This window comes from Globicephala melas, chromosome 10 (assembly GCF_963455315.2).
Source record: "Globicephala melas chromosome 10, mGloMel1.2, whole genome shotgun sequence".
NCBI lineage: Eukaryota > Metazoa > Chordata > Mammalia > Artiodactyla > Delphinidae > Globicephala > Globicephala melas.
The window spans coordinates 70145075-70163260 of record NC_083323.1 but is presented as its reverse complement, the minus strand read 5'-3'; the positions used below and the strand labels follow the sequence as shown (position 1 = coordinate 70163260).

General features: G+C 37.6%; 1 protein-coding gene across 2 annotated transcripts in view; it reads left to right on the top strand.

Annotated features, from left to right (window-relative positions):
• The window catches only part of PDZRN4 (PDZ domain containing ring finger 4), a 374440-nt gene extending 357272 nt beyond the window's left edge, over nucleotides 1–17168 (top strand). For both annotated transcript variants that reach the window (XM_030835379.3, XM_030835380.3), the window contains 3 exons: nucleotides 5020–5121; nucleotides 9166–9282; nucleotides 12837–17168. In XM_030835379.3, the coding sequence (XP_030691239.2) occupies nucleotides 5020–5121; nucleotides 9166–9282; nucleotides 12837–14357 (1740 nt within the window). In that variant the 3' untranslated portion in view covers nucleotides 14358–17168. The remainder of the gene's footprint in view (nucleotides 1–5019; nucleotides 5122–9165; nucleotides 9283–12836) is intronic.
• Nucleotides 17169–18186: the final 1018 nt, after the last annotated feature.

Sequence of the window (18186 nt, the reverse complement as noted above, 5' to 3'; positions counted from 1 at the left end):
TGCTCAGGGTCACGTCACACCCAGCAATCACCATGCAGTGCTATATATAATAGAGTAAAATGCTCAATGGCTGAAAGATCTGTAAGATTGTGTGCCTTGATATTAAATGACCCTAGCTGTCTACTTTTTCTGATGCATTGGGTCTATGTTTTGTCATTTTCCCCTTGCTGTTTCCAGCTGTCACTTCTTCCTCTCACCATCTACTCACCACGCCCCATACCCACTACTGTGCACTCACTGGCTCCCTTCCTAGTTTCCAGGTCACCACCTCCCATAGGCTAGATACACAAATACAGTTAGTAAAATGGTGTCTATTAGTTCTGTGGGTAGAGTTTGATAGAAATAAAGTACATGTGCTTCCACAGATGCATACTGTGTATTTTGACACTTCCTTATTCTTGGCTCTATCGTGGGCAGGTAAAGTTTTCAGATAAGATATTTTCTGGATAATAAGGCATTCCTTAATGGACTTGATTCATTGAAAAAACAACAGCAGGATTGATAAAGTGCTGTGGTTTGCCTGATTAGTTTATGTTTAGTGACAAATATGTCACATCTAATGAATAAATACCTGTCACATTAAAAAGCCTAGAATTCAATTCTATCTGCACACACAGGAAACAAAGAATCTTGAGGGTGATAGTAAAGTTATATAAAAGAAAACTGTGACAAAATTGTACCGATAGACAAATAGCTCCCGTGTGGCTGGTAAGGAGATTATGGGATACCCTGTAATGAACAATTAATGACTCCTTTCCCAGGGAGATGAGAGTGGGAGAAAGAGAGGATTTCTTCTCATCCTTTAAGTTTCCTGGCTGGCTTTGATTTAAATGAATCTCTTTAGAGCAATCATGATTTTAATTTCCTGTTCACAGTGACCTACGTAGAGTATTTCTATGGTCCTGCCTTCATTGTGTAGCTAAAATTTTCTAACTGTGGTGCTCCACGGTCCTGTCAGAGAACCTCACCTAATGGCACCACACACACAGGTAATCACATGATATTGTTAGAAGGTAGGGGTCATGCAGAAGAGAAACCATGACCCACCTTCGTGAGAACACATTCTAGCTCTCGTGTTTTTTCTCTGCAAGTGCTTGACAGTTCTATTTGCTGTGCTTTTGCCACAAACTGCTGGTATCAGATGTGTTCCCAGGAATTAATATGGGGAAATTCTTTTACAAAATTGCCGTGCTGAGTCAGGAGAAAAATTAAAGACATACGTGATCAGCCGTCTAAAGTAGAGTGCTCTAGTCTCACGTTCTCTTTGGCATATACTATTCCATGTAAGCAATCTAATCTCATGTTGGCCAGAAAAGTCAGTCATGTTTCTAAGGATTATTCCTGACAAAATCCTGCAAAATCTCCAACAGTGGAACAATAAGACTTCTAATCAGCTCTCTTACTTTCTCTGCCTTAAACTGGTCCTTACCGTTTCTTCCTACTCTTACTTTCTTCCCTTTGGATAACTGTTTTCCCCCTATTTCTGTTTTTTTCACCTCTGTATTTCTATTCTTCACTCACCTTCTTTCTCTCCACACTAAAATATAAGCACATTTGAAATAATTTTTTTTTCTCTTGCCTAAGATTCCTGGGTTTTCAAATAAGAAATTCTATAGGTGGTTGAATGCCAAGAAGTGTAGTTGCCTACCTGCCTATGGTACACTGGTACAGGAAACCTAAAAATTGGCATATTCAAGCAAAAAAGGCTATATAAATATATTTCTAGACTTTTAGGGTTTTACACACACACACACACACACACACACACACACACACACACACACACACACACACACACCTCATATGCCCGTACAGGAGATTAGGCCTAAAGTGGAATTTCGGCTGATTTCTCTTTGTAATTGCCACAAATCTCTCCTAAACCAAGAAAATATACATTTTGAAACTAATATTTGCATATACCATGCACAGAAAATGAGACAGATATATTATCTAGCAGTTTTTCCTCATTGATAACAAAGGTTAAATATTACGTTCCTCCTTGCTCTCTTTCCCTCTCTTTTCTTGAAATGGAAGTATTCCATTAAATTGTGCTGACTCCAGTTCTCATCTATGCTCTCCCCTTGTTTCTGGGTCCCTCACCTTTCTGTCTGCATGATGTTTCCAGGCTCAGCAAGCTGCTTTCCCACAAGCAATCCTGTAGCTATGAGCCATCATTCAGCAACAAGAGCAAATGAAGGTGGAAAGGTCTCTCTGATTCCATTCCTCAAGTCTTGCCATTCCTTGAAAGGCATCTTTGATGAAACCTATGGCTGTATTTTTTGCCTCAGTATCAATCTGGGTATCAAACTAATGTCCCGAGTACAACGGGATCTACCAACCAAGTGGCTAAGGTGGCCTTTATTTTGAAAAATAAACAAAGATTACATTTTAATGCCAGTTTTCTGTGACAGATTTCTTTCATTCCACATATGATTCTGGATGTAAAACTGTTTCTACAATGTATGATCTGTCCTCCCAAAATAAGAACATAATGCCAGGACTGGAGACCATGGCTTTCGTCAGTATGAGTTCACAGAGGAGAGAGAAGAACACCAACTATAAAGGAAATCAAATGTAGCCATATTGTTTCTTGATGGCCCTCTAAAAATTAAAAATATATATGAGATAGATATCTTTTAAACTAGAACCATGTTTCCTGCTATGGATTTCAATGTTATGCATGAATTTTATTCTATTTTTTTTGAATTTTATTTTATTTTTTATACAGCAGGTTCTTATGTTATCCATTTTATACATATTAGTGCCCATATGTCAATCCCAATCTCCCAATTCATCCCACCACCACCACTACCCACATGAATTTTAATATATATGCTTTGTTTAGAAGAAAAGAGTCTTTCTGAGGGATTAAAATATAAATAATCATAGTAATAATAATAACAACAATAGCATTAACAGTAATATGTGCAAGATTGAGCACTTTCTGTATAACAGGCACTTATTTAAACTGTTCACATATATTAACTCTTTTAATCCTATAACAGTCTTCTGAGAAAGGCACTATAATCTGCATTTTAATAGAGGAAATGAACAATAACATTATCATGACTGAAGAGTGTTTAGACTAATGGTAAGTAAAGTTTAGATGAAGAATTTGGAAGTATGCATATACTCAAGTGAAAAAGTAGTAGTGAGAATTGTATTTCAAACAGAAAAGGTTAAGTTGTGTGAGATCATCCAACTCAGTCTCCTTAGGATCAATGCCTACAATGGAGGGAAGATGAATGATTAGGTCCACAATTGATAGACAAATAGATGCATCACAGATATACTACTAAGAATTACTATGAAATGGATAAAAGCCCTCAAAACTGAAAGAAATCATTATTTTTAAACTACACGCAATTGAGGTGGGGGAGGTGTAGTGGAATCCATCACTGCCAATTTATGTTTATTTGAAGAAAAAAAGGGCTTGGACTCAGTACAAAATTTTCAGATACATATTTACCAAAAAAAAAAAAAACCCATAACACATCCTTCTTGGTCATTAGTCCCCAGTTTGGAATCAAAGTTTTCATTTTCTAATTTGGTGAATTTTATTTGAGAATTGCCAAAAAAAAGGGGGGGGGGAATGTACTTTATAAAAGCTGAATTTCCTGTCCACACATACAAGTGAAAAACTAAGGAGCTATTCATTTGATCACAGTAAGAAAATACAGCATGAGGTTGTATGATTTCCCCCCCCCACCTTTGACTATCACTGTCTGCTTTCTTTGTGCTAAATATGAGTCTAGGAATAATAATCATTTATTGTGGTCCACAGTTGAGATTACTGAGCTTGTCTTCAGATAATTATGTCTGTCTTCATGCATCAGCCAGAATCCCAGAGACCCACAAGGAGAAAATGTCAGGAGTCTACTTCATGCTTTTAAGCAGAAATTCTCAGTGAAAGATGTTAAATTAATTGTTGAAAAAAAATGGTCAATGCAGCCACACTTTCTGAAATAAATACTTATTTTAGACAGAATTACTTGACCTCTTCAATTGAAATTTCTTCCCACATTTTTGATTATGTGTTATGGATCAAAAATCTCATCTCTATGGAATTGAGCAATCAATAAAATAAAAGAAATTTAAAATAGCCAAAGAAAAAAGTGTATCAATAAGAGCTAAATACATTTGAACATGAAATGTAGTTTAAAATACAAACTTTAGGAACCTTATTTGCCCTGTAGAACTTAGAAAAAAGAAAAATGTGCATTTCAAACACCGCTAGAATCTTTTGTTTTAATCGAAAGTTTACTCAAGCTTGGCTTCTTTCAGTAAGCATCCTTATTTAAATTTTTTTTTCTTATTTTATGTTAATTTTTAAAAATTTTATTTAAGTATACTTAAGAGATGAGCCTTAGGATATTTCATTAGTTTTGTTGTTTTAGGGAAGCGGATAGATCCGAGAAAGGAGCTGGAGTAGATGACAATGATACTGGTTCTTCGTTTGATTAGTTAAGCACTGAAAGATATCCCGAGAGTGATTTGGGGCAACTGAGTCAGACCCACACGCAAATACGAAATGATTAAATGAAAATGCAAGCAACAGCAGCCCGGGAGCATCGCCCGGTGAGAGATAACGCGGCAGCTCGCTAATTGGCTCACAGCAAGCGTGCAGGATGACGGATTTCAGTTGTGGTATTGCTGGTCCTACTTCCCCCAGCACCATTATCTCAGAGTGACACTTCCATTACTCTGAGCGGAGAAAGATGAACGTCACCTGTCAGGGGCTGGTTAATTGTGTTGCTAGATGTATGTTGCCAGGGCGCAGGTTGGACATTTATGAACATAACTGCTTCCTCTGATGTCCGCCATCCTTCAGGGATCGATACGGCTCTTACAGTAAGCGCGTAATTGAGTGAAGGCACTTACCACTGAGGGGCTGAAGACGAGCCCATTGTGTGAGCTTCATTGTCCATACATTTACCATAAATGAGCTGATATTTGCCATTTATTGTGTGCAGCATTGTGGAAATGGAAACTAATGCGCCACTTTCATCTGTTTTCTAGATAAATGGGGAAGACGCCCAGGATCGAGAGGCGGCGGTGGCCCTGCTATCTAGTGATGAGTGCCGGAGAATCGTGCTGCTGGTGGCAAGGCCGGAGAGTCAGGTCAGAACAGAGAGAGCAAAAGTCTTGAGACTGCACTTTAGGTTCATTGTCTGCTATTCTATAACAGATCAGTGCCATGGATGTTTGTAAAACCAGGCATACAAAATATAATTGAGTCATCTTTCCCAACTGGCCAACCTTATCAAAACAATTATAAGTAAAGACTCCTTAATATGGCTTCACAGAAAGGCAGCTAAACATTTTATTTTTTTGAAAACACAAAATTGAATCATTACTCTCTCCTTCCACTTGCCAGTTATTTAAATTAATTCATAAATGAAAAATGATTGACTTTATGTGATATTTAATTCTGTGTGGATCCTTGCTTTAGTTTTTCATCTAAAAATACTTAATTGGCATATTAAGGTATCTTGAAAGAATCTCTAATGAGAGAAAATTAGCATATCTAGCTATCAACTTAAATCTTTTTAGAGTAACTTTATCCAATAAAATACCTTAAGAGTACAATGTAGTTCCATGTATAGTAAATGAATTTTTTCCAACTTTAGTGTGACAAAAACAAATTGATAGCTTTTAAAGAATTTTTTTATATCTTTACAGAGGGAGATGTCATGAAAGTAAAGGAGAGGTAATGGTGGAAGAAAAGTACTATTGGTACTTCTTTTTATATCCTTTTTATCCCCCACCACAATGCAGAAAGGACATTACGTTGTCACCATTCTATCCATCTGTCAGTGCTGGATAACCAACTTCAGTGAGTGAAGTTGGTTATATCACCATTTGTCTTTCAGGTTATTGATCTGATATATTTCAGACTCAATAACTACATACTATCTATAAATTACATTGAGTAAGTGTATTTCAGGGTCAGACCGAATCCTGTCTTGAATATAGTGGTTTTAAAAGATGACCCTTTCCACATATATTTCCATTATGCCCTTGACCATTCTGAATGGTTCCCATAAAGCCTGCTATAGCCTAGGGCAGACTAAAGTTACACACCTGAGGTCCTAGGAGTGGGAAAGGAAACCCCACAACTGGCTGTGCTGTCTATGTGGGAGTGAATTATTAAAATACATATGAAATTGCAATAATTACCTGGAAATTTTGCAAACTGGTTAATCTCAATGATCCCATTTTCTTGAAAAATAACAGAATAAAGGGGCTAAATACATATTAGTGAAATTAATGGTAAATTGACGAGTACTCAATAGTCATCCTTGTTGTAGAAAAGATATTTCAACTTTATAATGTGGTTTCCCTGCCCTTTCCATGTAACTGCTAGAGAACCTCACTTATTTATAATTAAAGCATTTTCTTTATTATGCCACATAACAGCTATAACATACTGTGGAAAAAATAGAAATTAATAACATAAAACCAGATCCTGTTAATCTTTAATGGCGTACATATGCTTGGTAGAACCCCTGGCGTTTTTGAATATCTGGTTACACTCCTGACCCAAGAGTCAATGTTGGAGGATGAATTTTCAAGCAAGACTTTCTTCCCACAGTTGATAAAAGATGGTTGTCTGACTCTGTAGCATATCATCCTGTCTGTCAAAATCAAGATCTGCCCTAGCCCCTTGATCCTAAAGAAGCTGTCATGACACTGGAAGGCAGCTAATTGTCTTTAGAAAATCAGATTTCTAGAAAAATAAGGAAAGAAAATGCATTTTAATATCATAATTTAAAAATGTAATTTAAGCAATACATGCTATAAGGTGGCAAAAACAACACAAAACTTGTATTTATATCACCATATTTTCCCATCAGTTTCAGTATATCTCATTATTGCATTTTTTGCATGTGTATTTTATTTAGGGAGAGTATAGAAGTTTTAGTGTGCTTTTTCTAGTCTTTTCTTTTTTTTTTTTTTTTAATGTTTCAAATTCTCTCTACATTCTCGGAAATGATCAGAGTTGCTGGGGGCAGTATTGTGCAACCGTGCAATATTTTTAAATAACTCATTTCTTTCATTCCCTGTCAACTTACTTTGATTTTCTGCCCATTTTCTTCCTCAGACCATTAAAGATATTGCTATTTTGTCCTATTCCCCTTGGGACATTGGGGCAGAGAGGACTCTTGTAAGAACTGTAGAGAACTTTTGAGACAAGTACAGGTTGTTTCTTTCTTGGAAATGCCACGTGTGAGCCTCTACTGTGCAGACAGATCCCCCTGTATAATTATGACAGTTCCCCCTTTCCCATGACTCAACTCAAGGGAAAAGTCTGTCTCTGCCACATCACTGAACTCAGACTGCCATGAATGTGTGTGTAGGGGGAAGGGAAATGCTACAGGGAAGGGAGGTGAGCCAGAAGAATCTCTCCTGACTTAGTGTGCTGTGTATTCCTCCAGCCTAGAGGGAAGTCTTAATCAAAGTAGACATACACTAACCACACATGGCAACTCAGGGATCTGTGGGGTTAGTCAATAAGAAAAGAGTTATAGGAAAGCATTAATTTCCAGCATGTGTTCTCTTTGTCTTCTCCATCCCTTCATTTCAATTTCAAAAGACTCTGTTCCATCATTCACTGTATCAGTGTGGCAGATATTTTGTTTTGACCTGATTAAAGAAAAAGTCCTTGCTGTGCTTATAAAAAATAAACTTTTCTAGCTTTAAGTAATTTCTTTTGGAGCCTGGCATTTGCAGCTTCATGAAACTTAAAAGGGATTAAAAAATGTAAAACTTGGACAATTATGAATTGGACTGAATTTAAATTCTTAGTCAGCTTAATCTTCATAGCTCATCTGTATATCAAAGTCACCGGAGTGGAACTTGGTCAAGTTATTCAGGCCACCGTGAGATAAATGAGGATGCATAAATGCATTGATGCTTTTGGCCCAGTCAAGTTTGAAATAATTTAAGGTCTAGGTAGCCTTTAGTAAATAAAAAGAAACCTATGATTGCCTTCATTTAATGAATGTGATACGTATACACTCATGCCTCTTCTGGTGCAATTTAATGTCCTCTCAGGTTCGTTTGTTTTTAAGTTTTAGAAGTTCAGTTCTCTTAAAGACAAGCTTATTTTTTGTGTTTGTTTGGTGCTTACCCATTCGTCCGGTGGTGAAAACATCTCCCACTGTTGTCAATTTTGACTCACTAGAAAGCTGCTGTTTCTTTGTAACACAGAGTAAAGGGGAGCTTTGACAATAATTCAGTTAATTCAATCAGCATAGACAGTTAATTTATGTAATCCAGCTCCAAAAACCCACTTTGAGGCAAATTATCTGAATTGACTGTCAACACTTATCATATTAGCAAGGTAACCACCAGTTTTCCACTTCCTTTTGTATTGAGAAACCAAAAGGATTTGTTTGGTTTAGTTTGTGTAAGACTGCCACAAGAATACCTACCTTCAGCACCCACAAAGAAAACCCTGCACACTTCACACGGCTCCCTCACCCTTACGTGCACATTTAAGGTCTTCTTCCTTGGAACTGGGTCTGAGAAATGAATCACAGTAGTCACGGCACAGCATCACTCTTTATTGAGAGTAACTTAGAATTTTCCTTTTTTTCTTTTTCAGATGAAATAAATGTTGTCCGTATTTGTGGCAAGCAGCCATCTTGTTAACTTGAAAGCCAGCCATCTAAAAATAAAAAAGCAAAATGAGGGTGGCATCAGTGTATGTGTGTGTGTGTGTGTGTGTTGGTGGGGGGTGCTTTGTATGGAGTTGCTTTGGGGGTTTTTGTTAAGGAAAAAGGCCCGATTGTCTCATAGCCCTATTAGGACCATTGCTGTTCTTTAACACAGGGACTGTTGGGGGTAATGAGCATGACAGCTGTGGATTATGCAGTATGCTTTTCATACACTTTGAAAGGCGGTGATGTTCTGTGCTGAGGTCTACTCAGTTATGAGAGAAAATCTGTAGCTCTGTTTCAGGGAAGGATAAAAGGCATGAGTCCAGTTTTTTTTTTTATCACCTTTTCTTCCTTCTGAGAGGTGAACTATAGGAGGCTGGTATTTTGAAGAGAATCATTATGATAAAAGGAACTGGTCAGGCGTCACCATTTAAGTTTACCCTATTTTAGCTTGAGTTCTCATTAACTGAATGTAATGTACTAATGTATTCTTTTGCAGCTGGAGGAAGGCTGGCTAGAAGATGAAAGGAATGAATATTTAGAGGAGTTAAACTTATCGATGTTGGAGGAACAGCATAATGAAGCAATGCAGTGCACTGCCAGTCAGGTGGAGCAGGTAGGGCCACGATCTGAACTCCAGCATTTGAAATGATGCTAGTTCTTTTTTAAAAGTGTAACCATAAATGGAATAAAAAAACAAAAATCAAAGAATTTGACCAAACATCTCTGTGATGGTAATTTTTGAAAGCAAATGATCATCTCAAATGAAGCAGAGGGAATAAATACAATTTTTTTCTATTAAGAATACTTCTACTTTGGGAAGCTTAGGGGCCATTGTGGAGAGTACAGTAGTATTCAAATGCTGACCCAGGCACTGTTCAACCTAATTCGGAAATTTAATAGTAAAAAATTCATGTTGCTTCTCAATATACCAGCTAGAGATAAACTATATCTCATGAGGTAACCCCTCCCCCCAAAAAAAGTAATTTTGTATTTTAAAATATTAATGCATGTATTTGAATATTTAGGCAACTTTAGGAAGATGATGACATGATGTAAGCCATCAACCTTATTTGGGTATTTGGTATCGTGATTACACCTTTATACTCCTGAATTAAGAGTAGTTCAACTTGCGATTATTGACATCATTTTGTCTTAAGGTCATATATTCATTCAACAAAAAATTCTTAGCCCCTAATATGTTTCAAGTACCATGTTTGATCCTGAGAATACAAAGAAAATGAGCAAAGTTCCTGCCTTTAAGTAATTCGTAACTAGTGAAAGATCACAGTGTGGTTTGTGGCAAACCGAGTCTTAGTATTCTTTTCATTTTTGTTGTTTTTCTACTAGATAAAATCAAGATCGATATAGCCTAGATTTTTTTATGTCAGATTCATGTCATTCATTTGCCTAATATAATTTCATTAACACTTCCGCTGTCAATCTGCTTATTTGTTTAATTATCATCCTATTCTCAACATTAATCCTTAACTCACCCTAAAAGGTAATTAAAAAAAAATCCTGGCAGTTAGGCTTAGGAATATAAAACACAAACATCCTATCACTTTGCCAAACTGAATGATGAGATGCACTGACATGCTGGCATCCCATAACAGAGGTGTGTGTGTGTGCGTGTGTGTGTCTGTGCATGCGTGCTCATGTGTATATGCTAATAAATTATTAGGTTGCAAACTACAGTTGACAGAGCCATGTGTGCTACACTCTGTGCTCACCATGGATGCTCAGTGGCCACTTCACAAACAAGAGTTCATGCTCAAAAGCAATGCTGCTACTGTAGCAATTGCTTTTCAATATAAAGAGGACAGGTTGAAATTTTAATGTATGACTTCAACACTGGCCACAAATAAAGATATTTTTGGTGGCAGCTGCTGGTTACAAGCAAGAAAGTCCTTGCTCCAGGCTTTTTCTCTCTTAGATAAAAAATGTGACCTGATACAAAATTGACAGGAGGATGTTGGAATAAAGAAAGAAGGGAGAAATCCTGTCCAGGTGAAGTGATATGGTGTCAGATGCTGCCTACTCATCAGATGTAATACAAATGCTAGGTCTTTTGAGGTAACACAAGATGTCCCTGAGGTGAGATTTTCATTGTATAGAAATTTCTCTTCACCATGAGACTGAAAAATGATGAGAAGTACAGAAACCTTTAAAAGTCCTTTGCCCTTATAAACAATAATACTACATTAGAAGTGCCTTGGTAGAAGCATTGCCTGTCACTATAATAATTCCATAGGGAAGTGATAAATTATAGAGTAGCATTATATCAGAAACCAGGAATTCTAGGTTTGAGAATAGAAAACTGTTTTCACATGTGCTCATAAACCAGTGACAAAAGAAAGGGCAATTCAATTAAAAATTGCATATCCATATTTAAAAACTAAAATACATATCCATCTGAAGGTTTACTTCACATGCTGTCCTTGGTCCTGTAACTGTTGTTAACACACATTTTGCTAATTAATTTGTCTGTATCATTTATTGCATGAAAAATAAGAAAAAATACTGCCTTCCTGTATTTTTTCAGCTTACCATTAGATAGGAGAAAAAATATAAATGTAAGTTATATGGTATATAAACTCAAATGTCCAATATCAATAATATTCTCTGGGAGTTTTATGGCACACTGTGCAGATGTCACCACATTTGATGCTGTTGTCACCTTATAGCAAGGGACATAGGGATGTATCAAGCTTTCCATTGTTAGTTACAGTTACTTAGGTATAATATTTTTTATCAATAAGACATTTTAAATCAATCTCAGTATGTTCTTAAAAAATGAGGAAAAATATTTTAGGGAAAGATGGAGAATCCTAGAATAACCTGATACGTGTTCATATTCTCCCCCCCGTTCATTACTTTGTTCTGCCATTACTTAGGTGGAAGAAAACAACAATTATCTTAACCTTCCAGACCTGTTTTACCTTTTATCACCCATTCTGTCCTTCTTTGACACTAACAAGCTTGATTATATTTAATTATATAATTTCCTGCTAAAGGGAAAAAAATATAAATATATATATATATATAATAGTAAGTAAACTTAGACATAAGGAGAATACAATCTAGAAACTGCCATGTAGACTTTTATAAGAGAAGTGGTGGAAGAAAGAGTAACTTTATCCTATTCACAGAGAAACAATTAGATGTGCACTTCCCTAGGGCAGTGACAGTTAATTGTTCTACATGAAAAGCCAAAAATTATCAGGGAGTGAAGTTCACATATATTTACATACCTATCTCAAAATATGTTTTTTGACATTATGCCCATGTCTGGCAATCAGTGCTGCTCAGATTTTCAGGGGAACCGTCATTTTACTCTCAGTAGAATAAAACTCACCTCTGAAGGAAATTACTGGTTAAGAGTAGAAAAATCTTTTAAAGTAACCCAAGTGAGTCCAAAGACATTACTGTTGCTTTTGAGCAATGTGATTTGGAGATGCACTGAGGTCAAAGTACATGTATGCAAGAATACAGCATCTTGGACATGTAAGAAATCCTGGCCCTGGGGGATGGCATTGGCCCCCTAGACCTCTAGCCTAAGAAGCTACATCCATCTGGGATTAAGTTTCCTCATCTATAGATGGAAGGTCCTGGGCTCCAGTAATGAACCTATTCCTGAAATTTTGTGATGTTTGGCTTATCATTATCAGTGTATCACTAGATCCAATGAAGTCTCCTCTGAACTTGAGAAAAGTTCAGGAAAAAGAAAATAGTAACAAGATGATGTGGCTTCTGAACTCTAGGCCTTCCTATTTCTGAAGACTATTTCGGCACTCTGTCTTACTCATCCTTTTACTCACCACAGAAACTCATAAAGTCACCTCATTTACACACCTTCCCTCCAGTTTCCCAACTAAGAGAAAACCTTAAGACAAGAATCACTTATTTAAATGTGTCCTGTTTTATTTATCCTCAAGTGAGTAGCATAGCCATATTCAAGCAGCTTTTGTTTTCTTTATATTCAAGCATAAAAAGCTGCCATGAGCTAATTGCCTTTATTTCTAAAATTGTTATGGATACTAAAATGAGGGCAGCTTTCTAGGAACTGCACTTTTGCCAAGAAGCACTGTTTTTTCAAGCAAGTTTTCCAACACTTGGTGTTTTTCAAAATAATTAGCTTTCTTTCTTCTCTCAACTTTATTTTCTTAGCCAAAAAAACAAGAAGAAGAAGAAGGCACAACAGACACGGCAACATCCTCATCCAACAACCATGAGAAGGACAGTGGAGTGGGGCGCACAGATGAAAGCTTGCGGAACGACGAGAGCTCAGAGCAGGAGAATGCAGCCGAGGATCCCAATGGCACATCTTTGAAGAGCAAGAGAGAGCTGGGGCAGAGCCAAGACACTCTGGGAAGCACTGAACTTCAGTGTAATGAGAGTTTCGTGTCTGGTGAATACATTGACTCAGACTGTACTGGCAACCAAGATGAGGAGTGCGAAAGGTTTCGGCAGCTCTTGGAGCTCAAATGCAAGATTCGGAAGCATGGAGAGTATGACCTGTATTACTCAAGCAGCACAATAGAATGCAATCAAGGGGGACGAGAGGGAGTGGAGCACGAACTACAGTTGCTTAATGAAGAACTAAGAAACATTGAACTTGAGTGCCAAAATATCATGCAGGCTCACAGGCTCCGGAAAGTGACAGACCAGTATGGAGACATCTGGGCACTGCATGAGGGAGGATTCCGAAATTATAACACCAGCATAGATACGCAGAGGGGAAAACTAGATGACATCCTTGAACACCCAGAAAAGTCAGACAAAGACAGTTCTAGTGCTTACAACACAGCTGAAAGCTGCAGAAGCACTCCACTCACTGTGGACCGTTCCCCTGACAGTTCCCTCCCAAGAGTGATCAACCTCACCAATAAGAAAAACCTGAGAAGCACAATGGCAGCCAATCAGTCCTCTTCTGGACAGAGTAGTAAAGAGTCAACCAAAGCCAAAACCACTGAACAAGGTTGCGGCATTGAAGGCAAAGAGAAGACTTCAGAAAGCAGCAAGCTTTCCGATCCAGAGAAGACCAGCGGTGAACACATCCCTTACCTCTCTCCTTACCACAGCTCCTCCTATAGATATGCAAACATCCCAGCACATGCCCGGCATTATCAAAGTTACATGCAGTTAATTCAACAGAAGTCCGCAGTCGAGTACGCTCAGAGCCAGCTCAGCTTGGTGAGCGTGTGCAAGGAGTCTCAGAAGTGCTCAGAACCCAAGATGGAATGGAAGGTGAAAATCAGGAGTGACGGGACACGGTACATCACCAAGAGACCCGTGAGGGACCGCATTCTGAAGGAGCGTGCCTTAAAGATCAAGGAGGAGCGGAGTGGCATGACGACGGACGATGACACCATGAGTGAGATGAAAATGGGGCGCTACTGGAGCAAAGAGGAGAGGAAGCAACACCTGGTGCGGGCCAAAGAGCAGCGGCGCCGCCGAGAGTTCATGATGCGGAGCCGGTTGGAGTGTCTCAAGGAGAGTCCCCAGAGCGGCAGCGAGGGCAAGAAGGAGGTCAACATCATTGAACTGAGTCACAAAAAGATGATGAAGAAGAGAAACAAGAAAATTTTGGACAACTGGATGACAATCCAAGAACTGATGACCCATGGGGCCAAGTCCCCTGATGGCACACAAGTTCCTAATGCCTTTTTGTCAGTCACCGCGGTATGACCGAATGGATGGAAGGCAGCTGACTTTCAGAGGGTGCTACCAGTTTGGGTAGAGGATGCTTGCCTCGTTCAATGTGGCGTTTTTATATATATTTTGTGACTCTTTATAGTTTAAATTTTTTGTAAGCAAAAATACCTGCTAATTTTTCATTTGTTTTTCATATACTTGTACCTTCTTTTTGGCTGAGATTTTTCTTTAACTTGTGATATATTCGTATTACTCATTTATATATAAAAACAAACAAAAGGAAAGAAAACAAAAAAAAATGAACAAAAATACTGAGGAGCTAATTAATTTCCTATTTTAATGTATCTATTGTAGATCTGGATTTATTGCTCTAGTTTACTTATTTTCTACTTTAATAACAACTCAATGCCAAAACATTTCTCTGCTTGCTTCTTGGCATAATACATATGAAGTCAAACCTGTTGATAAATCATGTGCCACATCTTGTCTTATACATAAAAGCCACCTCTTTTTAACATGCCGTTGTACATTTAACACATAAATGGCCGTTGTCTTTGTCTCAGTAAAGTGTAGGTGGACAATCTTTCTGTGGTATGTAGTGACATTGGTCATGTAGCTAGATAGTTGTGGTAATTGTGACAATAAAAGCAAAATAAATTATTGATTATCCCTGAGAAAAGCTATCAAGGAGTGTTTTATTTCCATTGTTCACTTGGTTGCCAGATATAAATTAATTATATATATATATACTATTTAGAAGACTCCTAATTGTGGATTATAAAATGCATACATTTTCTGTCCCTTTTTATTCAAGAAATTGTCTTGAAATACTTCCCACAGATAATTGTGTCCTATATTCTTACCAGGAGTAAGTTAGATAATGTGTGTAGAGCATCTAACAGATGCTGACTAAGCATTCAATAAACATGAGTTCATGCTCTCCATGACTGCCACCCACGTAAGGAAAAGCCAAGAACAATTTAGGGGATGACATGGACAGAGAAGATCAGTAAAATATCTTAGATTGTTTGTAAGGGCACTGTATTAGTCAGCTCAAATTACCATAACAACATACCATAGACTGTGTGACTTAAACAACAGGAATTTCTCACAGCTCTCAAGTCTGGAAGTCCAAAATCAAGGCACCAACCAATTCAGCTCCCTAATGAGGGCTCTGTTCCTGTTTTGCTCATGACCTCCTTGCTGTGTCCTCACATGGTAGAGAGAAAAAGAGAAAAAAAGCTCTCTGGTGTCACTTCTTTTAAGACACTAATCCCATCATGAGGGCCTCACCCTCATGACCTCATCTAAACCTGATTACCACCCAGAGGCCCCATTTCCAACTACCATCACATTAGGGGTTAGAGCTTCATCATATGAATTTGTTGGTGACACAGTTCAGTCCACAGCTCTATGTGCATTTATTTAGTTCATCCTTTGGAAATAAATTTTTGGAAACTATCTTTTTAATCATTTTCAGCATAGTCAACTATAAACGCCTTATTAAAAAGTGAGCTTGTTAAATTATCAGATAGGTTTTTTAATCTGGCTTTTTATCATATAAACATCAATTATATTATATATCAATCATAATGCCTCCAGAGTGAAAGGCCAGATCAATGCATGCATGAGCTTGATCAAATTTTCATTCAATGCAAGAGATTGTTTTAACATAATGGAGGCACAGCATCCAAACATTTTTGAAGCTACTTTCCTGTTTAAAAACATATAGTGGCTCCTTACTAGCTCTTGAATCAGACTCTGATGCCTCAGCCTTATATTCCTGGTCCTCCACTAACTTGCCCACCTTGCCTATTGCCCCACTTCTTTAGATTTTCTGAGTTATTCTGGCTCCTGAGCGGCTTGCCCCTTTTCACTGAGGTTATCTAATGCTACTCTCTCGTCTGGGGTTTCTATGCCAAATCCTACACCCCTCTTAGAAGGTAATCACATATACATTTTCTCTTTGGAGCCTATTTTGATGACACTGGGTTTTCTCAGCATTTTGGCATACACCATGATGCACCTGCAGTTTATTTTACCTTGGAAATTTTATTCTTCTGTTATTTGAATCACATAAACAGAACTTATTGTCTCCCTGCACGGATATTATGTTCGTGGAGTTTGGCCCTTGTGTCACCCCTGTCTTTATAAACCTATGGTAGAATGCCGTTTAAACAATTATGAATGCTATTTAAGATGTTTTATTCACTTATCTCACAGATTGGTCCTTTTGTTACTGTTTTCCGTACTCATCTACCCTTCTAAATTCTTACCTTTTAAAGGGCTATTACATAGATGGAAAGAAATGAATCTTATTTATATGTAACAAAAAGCTGGACCCCAAAATTTTAAGATAGTGACAGTACTAGCAACTTAAGGCAATTGAAAATTTCACCACTTCTAACTTTAGCTATTGCTAATCCAATCGATAAAACTACTCTGAGTGCACCTAGAGTTAATTTTTGACCAGATAGTTTTAAATAAGAATGCCTATCTATCTTAAAAGCTCACTTCCTTCCTGACCTAATACCTATGGTTATTGTTTATCCTCTTGGTACAACTGGGTTTAAATATTCATTGAATTCAAATTACTCCTATAGATAAATGGGATTTGGAACCGACATGTAGATTTTTTTCCAGAAGAAACATGTACACATCTCACAGAATGCAGTGTTTCCAAAGTCAGCAGTTTAATTTTATTTTTATTAAGGCCAAGTGTGCTTGCCAATTTTTTAAAAATGTGCTGTTGGTGTTTTTCATGTCTGTGTTTATACAATTCTATGAGTTGAGAAATGTCTTTTTCAAAAATCAGTGAAAATCTGAGAAGTGTTATGTTTTACCTTTCTATATAACATATCTTTGTGCTAAACATGTTTTTCTTTTAGTAAGTGAATAATAAATCTGCTGCTCAGCAAAGAAAAGTAGTTGGCTGTATGTGAGATATTTCATTTTAGTTCAGAAGACATACGTGAATGTGAAAGGGAAAAATATTTTACTTAGGCTTAAGTAATTAGAAATTCCATCCTTTTTTTAAGTTTTGAATTTTATTTTATTTATTTTTTATACAGCATGTTCTTATTAGTTATCCATTTTATACATATTAGTGTATACATGTCAATCTCAATCTCCCAGTTCATCCCCCCCCACCACCCCCCGCCACTTTCCCCCTTTGGTGTCCATATCTTTGTTCTCTACATCTGTGTCTCTATTTCTGCCCTGAAATTCCATATTTTTTATTGACAGAAATTGGTGTTAGGCTCCATATGTGAATGACCTAAGGAGGGGAAAAACAATGTATATTCTACGGGCTTTTCTTCACTGTGTGCCATGAAGAAGACTATTGTTGCCATCTTGTTTTGTGCAGACTGTCCCTTTAGGAGCACATAATATGGACTCCTCTAATGTAACCTTTCCGTAGCTACATACTGATTTAATCCATGTCTTGTTGGTGTGTCTAAATCTTCCACCTAAACACATTTTTATGCTTCCAGTGAGCTGCTGCTCTCTACCTCAAATTCTTTATTTTGCGTTGGTGGCACCATTGGCCTGCTCTGTCATGCTTATCACCTGAGTCTTCTTGAATTTCTCTTTTATCTGGTAAGGCAAAAAAGCAGTGTGAATTTTTCTTCAAAGTATTTCAGGTTGTCTTCGATACCCTTACCCAGTCACCTTTCGGGCTAGGCTGTCTCCGTCTCATACCTAATTACCACCGCAGATCTAGACATGCTCTCCCTGGGCACTCTTTCCAGTCTCTCCTACGTGTGGCAGCAACACTGGGCCTCCTAAACATTACTTTCCTCACTGTGCTCGGATACCTTCAGGAGTCTTGTCCTGAGCATGGGATAAAATCTGGGTGCCT